At 55.0% G+C, this 6,728-nt stretch overlaps 1 protein-coding gene across 1 annotated transcript in view; it reads left to right on the top strand.

The window, feature by feature from the left end:
- Window positions 1-6,728, top strand: part of LOC103193647 (phospholysine phosphohistidine inorganic pyrophosphate phosphatase) — a 135,904-nt gene that overhangs the window by 8,967 nt on the left and 120,209 nt on the right. Inside the window, exons 2-3 of the mRNA XM_007936901.1 lie at window positions 5,061-5,248; window positions 5,814-5,922. Of these exons, the coding sequence (XP_007935092.1) occupies window positions 5,061-5,248; window positions 5,814-5,922 (297 nt within the window). The remainder of the gene's footprint in view (window positions 1-5,060; window positions 5,249-5,813; window positions 5,923-6,728) is intronic.

Genomic DNA, 6,728 nt, shown 5'->3' with positions numbered 1-6,728 from the left:
CACCAAAACAGGTGGTGCCCTCTGGGCTTCTCCAGTAAGGAGCTCCCCTCCCCACCACCATCCATGGTTCACCAGGTGGCTGGCTTCCTGTCAGACAGGGCCTGCCTCCAGCACTGGGCTTGTCGGAGCTGTGGTTGTCACTGCCACAACCATCATCATCACTGCCATTTACTGGGTTTTTATCCAGTATGTGCCTGGTGCTTCTCATATGCTTTTTAATGTCATCCTCACAACAGCCCTAAGAAGTGGTGGTGGTAGTAGGTGCGGTCAAGTCGGCTCCAACTCACAGCAACTCTGTGTTCAACAGAACAAAACCCCGTCCGGTACTGCCCCATCCTCACAGTCATTGCTACGCTGGAGCCCATCGCTGCAGCCATTGTGTCAATCCATCTTGTTGAGGGTCTGCCTCTTTCTTTGTTGACTTTCTACGTTACCAAGCATGGTGTCCCTCTGCAGGGACTGGTCCCTCCTGATAACATGTCCAAAGGACATGAGAGGAAGTCTCTTCACCCTTCCTTCTAAGGAGCATTCTGCCTGTGTTTCCTCCACTGTTACCAAACCAAACCAAATCCATTGCTGTCAAGTCGATTCCAACTCATAGCGACCCTGCAGGACAGAGTGGAACTGCTCCAAAGGGTTTCCCAGGCTATAAATCTTTATTGAAGCAGACTGCCTCATCTTCTCCCATAGAATGGCTCGTGGGTTCGAACTGCTGACCTCTCGGTTAGCAACAGAGCATTTAACCAGTGTGGTACCAGGGCTCCCACCTGGCTGCTATCAGTGCCCCATTTTACAGCTGCAGAGACTGAGGCTGGAGAGGGTCAGACAAGCTGTGGTTACACAGTGAGGAGGTGGCAGAAGTGCTCCTGGGGTGACTGTTCCCGAGCCGAGCTCCCTTGCTACCTCAAGGGCCCCTGGGGTGCCTGGCCTCGGACCTCTGCCATGCCCAGCACTGGCCCAGCCTGTCATGGTGCTCAGGAAGGATGGACCACTGAGTCTGGAGGGTGGAGGGTGGTCCGGAGAACACGCGACTCCCCAACCACATGTCCTTAGCACCTCAGTGTCCCATTCTGTGAAATGAGCCACTTAGGTTGGACCATCTTCAAGGTCTCCTCTGGCTTCCGGGTTCCCACGTGCTTAGTTCTAAGTGGGTTTGGGCAGCTGATCTTTATGTTGATATTTATGAGCTCAGCATGGCCCTTAGAGCTGAGCCTGGGGCTCTGGCCAGTCAGAGAGGGAACACAGTGGATCAGTGTCCAGCAGATGAGGCAGTCACGGTGTGAGAAGGTGTGCCGGTGTTTCATAAGGGCCCTGGCTGCAGGCTCTGCTGAGGTCTGGCCTTAGCACCATCACACTGACGTCACTGGCCAGACAGAGGGAACTAGTGAGGCTGGCCACGTGCCTCCCTGCCCTCCCAGGCCTGTGCTCTTCTCTCTAGCAGAACTTTGGATGCTGATGACACGCCATGTGTGCTGCTGCCCCACAGAGCATCACTGGAGAATTCAGGGCACCCACAAGGCAGGGCAGCAGGCTGGCCATCAGCCTGCTGAGAGGTCGCCCCTGGTCAGTGGGTGGGAAGGAGGAGCTGCTTGGAAAGACCGTGCCGGAGCCGCGAGCAGTTCATGGTCTGACGATGAGCTTGATGAGTTGGGGGTTGCCCTGCCTAGGCCTGCACTGACCTTCTCCTTGCCTCCATAGCAGCACCAGGGAGCTGAGGCCAGGTACTGCCGTTACCTCAAGTCATGGCTGAACTCGAGGACAGTAAGAGGCTGGCCCCTGGTCTTCTAGCTGTCAAGGGTAGCTACAGGAGTCCAGCCCAGGGCAGCCATGGGGCCTCGTGCAACTCTGTGAGGGCCAGCCTACGGCAGAGCAAATAAGAAAGCAAACCCAGGTTTCTCCATGATGTTGGCGAAGTCATTAAGCCTCTGGGATGCTAATCCCAGAAGCTGACCTGGCCAGCCTTTGGCCTTTCCCTTCCACCCGTGAACCCGCTCAGCTGTGGCCTCCTCCTTTCCTCTCCTGTGGAGGGCGCTTCCCATGGGTGGCGAAGTTGCGAGATTTGGAGTCACTGTCTGGTCTCCCAGATCCCACCTCCCTTTAAGCTCCCCAGAGGAGGGCCTCAGATAGGAGCAGGGATGAGGGGAGAGCCTGGAGCAGGGTTAGCGGGGAGCAGGACCCCCCCCCGGATTTCACAGCACCGACTGGGGACTGGTGGGTGCTGTGGTGGAGAGTGCTGAGTGGGCCGAGAGACCTCACCCCGGAACCAGCGGCCCAGCTGACTGGACGTGGTCAGTCAGGTGCGCCCAGCTGTGAGGTGCGTACCTGCTGGGCACCCGGCAGACAGGTTTAGGGAGGGATTCTAGAGTGTATCCAGTGAGACTGGCATGGGAAGGGGTCACTTCCTGCCCGGCCAGGAGGGCCTTGTGCTGTCCTTACTGGCAGCCTGCCCCCCAGGAGGCCCTGGCTCTCGCCAGCGGGTGTGCCCTCGGCCAGCCCAAGAGGGCAGGCTGTGGTGCCGTCCAAGGTCGCGCAGGGTGTCTAGTAATTGTCCTCGCGCTTTACCTGTTACGGAGCAGTAATGAGAGGGTTTCCATTATTTTCGGGTGAGCGCTTCTGGCAGATGCTGACAGCCAGCAGATGTGTGAAGTCGGGGGTGATTTGTAAGGGGACGCGTAGTGATTGCACCGGGCAACACTGTCACTCAAAGGCGCGTCCTGGCCTTGGGCACGAGGTAAAGGTCAGTTCACAGAACTGGGGTGACTGAAGGAAGTGGATGGATCCCCACCCCACAGGCTCCTGGGGAGGGGGCGGCTTCTGGGGCAGCCCCCCACTCCCTGAGGTTCTTGGGACTTGCTCCCCTAGGGGCCTGACTGTGGGCTGTGGCAGTGCCCTGACGCCCTGCCTGGCCTGGCTTTCCCACCATTCCGGCATCATGTGTGCCAGCCTCCCAGTGCTGAGTCCCAAACGTCCAGCAAGGCTCCACTAGAAATGCCCGTGATTTGGGGTCTTTGGCCGCTCAGGATGTTGCCTGTTACAGGACCCATCGTTGCCCATGGTGGGCCCCCACCGCACACCCAGGTGCCACACCTCATACCTTTAGAGCTTCACCTGCCCACAGACACCCTGGGACAGAGCCTGCTGGGTGTCTGGGGCCACAGAGCCCTTGCTCAGGGCGAGGGCTTCCCCTCCCGGGGGCCCAGGGTCCCTGGCTGGCCTGCAAATGCGGGGCAGGGTGTGGGGCTTATTGGCTCTGCTATTCACAAGCTGCACGATGTCGGCCAGGTCTGTGCCTCCAGGTGCCTCAGTCTGTGCTCCTGTACATTGGGGATAATGGTTCCTCTTCATAAGCTCATTTCCTTGGTGAGCACCACCTGTGTGGATTTTTGTTTTTTAATAGTACCTCATTGTTTTGTCTTATTTTTAACTCCCATTCCCCCCTCCCAGCCCAGGATCAGTAATTACTAATTCTTGGATCACTCTGCATTGGCCTGTTCTACCTGTCTCTTATGTGTGGGGTCATACACGCCTGTCCTTCTGGCGTGCCCAAGGTTCATCCATGTCGTACCAGTGCCAGGACTTCTTTCTTCTTTGTAACTGAGCAAACACTTTGTTGACTGTGTAAACTGCATTTTGTTTATCCATTCATCCATCTGTCTGGACACTTGGGTGGTTTCTGCCTTTGGCTTTTGTGAATTGTAATGTTTTACTAACAAGAGTTAGGAGAAGTCGTTTTGAAAAATGAAGAAATGCCCTGAGACTCTCCCATGGAGGCCCAAACCATCAGGAGAGGGGTGTCAGGAGGGGGTGGTTGGTGGCACAAGTGGACAGGACCCGAAGGAGAGGGCCTGGCCCGTGTCTTCTGCCCCAGTTTTCGGGGACGGACTCCAGCCCTAAAGTGAATACTCGGGTTGAAGAGGCCTGTCTTTGAGATGGACATTTGCTGACATTCAGAGGAAGCCGTGTCGTTGGCATCCTCCGGCGTGTTCTGTTGTCTGTGCACTTTTGTACCCACGTCTGAAGTTGTGTTTGCAATGGCAGATGTGAGGCACTGCCATCTCCCCGTCACACCGATTGCTCACTGTTCTGGGAAGGTCACATCATGATTCATTAGCAGTAATTAGTCCCCCGGGATCCCGGCATTTCTTCACTCAACTGCTCCATTAACTTGGGTGCGAATCACACATTCCAGGCACCAATCAATGAAGATCTATCTGGGAGGTACAAGGGGACACTATTAGTTACAATATATTAACTGTCTAATTTCAAAATAAAAAAGCTACCTTTGTGAAGGGCAATTAACCACTAAGTGTAATTGATAATTCATAAACCTCTGATTAGGAAAGACAAATAATAACAAAGGGACGACTCGCCTGGGTTACTGAAGACGACTTGGCTGCCTCGCAGGCCACATTCACTCCAGTGCCAGTGAGTCGACAGAAACCGCACCTGTCAGCTCCAGGGCTCAGGGCTGACGGTCATGTGATGTGGGACACCTGTCTCGGTTTCCACAGGGGCTGGTGAGGGGCCGCAGCCTGGGGAGCACCACCCTCGGGGAAGCAGGGACGTGGCTGTAAGGGTCAGGGCTGCTCTCCAGTCATAGTGAGTGCAGATACTTGGCGGGAGTGAAGCTCTGGTGTTCGGTGCAGAACCAAGCCGACCTGTCCCTGGCCTCATGGAGACACAGGCCTGGAGGAGGCAGATGGACAAACACATGCAGCAGAGGCTTGAGATAGTGGTTATTGTTGTAAACAAAACAAGAGAAGAGTGTGGCAGATACAGGCAGGGTGGGCACAGCATCAGCATGGTAGGAGAGGGGACATTCGGGACCTGCTGCCTTACCCTGCTGCTGTCGTCACTAACCACAGTTCTGACGCTATTCAGAGTCTCCCTCACCCCAGTAATGGGGTGGAGCGCCTGATCCACCCCTTCTCGGTGACCCTCCTGGGACGCCCACAGCTCATTTTGTTCCCTGCTTCGTTTTCCCCATCCACCCTCCACGTGTCCCCACTCAGAGGCTGCACTGTCCTGCCTGTAGACACACCCACCCTGCCTCCCCACAGACTGAAGCGGTCCCAGCTGAAGGTTCGGTTCTGCACCAACGAGTCACAGCGGTCCCGCCGGGAGCTGGTGGAGCTGCTTCGGAGGCTGGGCTTTGATGTCTGCGAGGGGGAGGTGACCGCCCCGGCCCCCGCGGCCTGCCAGATCCTGAGGGCACGAGGCCTTCGGCCACACCTGCTCATCCACCACGGTAGGCCTGCGGCCCGGGGCTGGGGTGTGAAGGCGCCACTTCTCCAGGGTGGGAGAGGGGGAGGCCTCCATGCTCCCGTGGACCAAGCCACAGAGGTGACCTCGGGTTCTTCCTGCCACTGCCGCTCGTGGGCCTGTGGGTGGACAGCCTTGTGGTGCTCGTTTGGACCCGGCCACCATCCACTCCCCAACCTTAACACCACACAGGGCCTGGTGGCTGCTGCGAGGAAGCACCCATGCTGGCTTTCTTTGACTTGAGAGGAGACCATGGGGCAGGGAGACCGCCAAGGGAGACAATTCTAGCTCACGTTGCAAGAAACTGAGAGAGAAAAAAAATGAGAGAGAGAGAGAGAAAGAACAAGAGAGAGAGGGAGGAAGAGAGAGAAAGGATGGGTTGAGCTGGTGGCTGTCTAACCTGGCACTCATAGCCTGAAGTGCTCTTGGTGGAAAGGCAGCCCAGCGACCTGGGTGGCTTGTGACAACGGGAGCAACAACTTGGTCTCCTGGTTTTGCTCTGAATGCAGAGAAGAGCCCCTTCCACCCTCTGTGGAGTTTTTCTGGAACAGAGCAGGGGGTGCAGTCCTGCCTGGTGCCCTCTGAATATTTGACCACAGATGTTAGCACCCTTCAGAACTCCCCTCTCTTAGAGCTTGTTCCTGCCTTAATTCGCACTTGGTACCTGATTTTCACAACATACCGGTGGAGGTGGCCTGCTTCTCTCCCACGGGCAGGATGGGTGCTCAGCAATGGGGTGCTCATGGGGAGCCCGAGTGTGGGATTCATGGCCTGGCCTCTAGAAATCGTGTCTCAGACCCTCCCTCAGTGACTTGGGGCTCCTGCCAGTGCCCTTAGAAGTCCATCCTGCAGGACCTCTCACCAAAATAGGGATAGAAGGGAAATTCCTCAACATAATAAAGGGCATATATGCAAAGCCAATGGTCAACATTATTGTTAACAGAGAAAGACTCAAAGTATTCCCCTTATGAATAGGAACCAGACAAGGATGCCCTCTATCACCACTCTTAGTTGTATTGGAAGTCCTGGCCAGGGCATTAAGGCAAGAAACAGGAATAAAAGGTATCCAAACCAGCGAAGAGGGAGTAAAGCTATCTCTGTTTGCAGGTGACATGATCCTATACATAGAAAACCCAAGAGACTCAGCAAAAAAACTACTGGAACTATGGAGACGTTCAGCAAAGTGTCAGGATACAAAATCAACATACAAAAATCATTTGGATTCCTCTACATCAACAAAGAGTTCTCTGAAAAAGAAGGGAAATAATACCATTTACAATAGCTACCAAAAAGATAAAATATCTAGGAATAAATCTTACCAGAGACACAAAAGACCTATACAAAGAAAACTATAAAGCACTACTACAAGAAACTACAAGGGATTATATAAATGGAAGAACCTGCCCTGTTCATGGATGTTGTTGTTGTTGTTGTTATGTGCCGTCGAGTCGGCCCCGACTCATAGC

Source organism: Orycteropus afer, unplaced genomic scaffold (genome assembly GCF_000298275.1).
Source record: "Orycteropus afer afer isolate SDZICR_OR568_19922 unplaced genomic scaffold, OryAfe1.0 scaffold00038, whole genome shotgun sequence".
In the NCBI taxonomy this organism is placed as follows: Eukaryota; Metazoa; Chordata; class Mammalia; order Tubulidentata; family Orycteropodidae; genus Orycteropus; species Orycteropus afer.
This window is presented reverse-complemented; position numbering and strand designations above follow the sequence as displayed.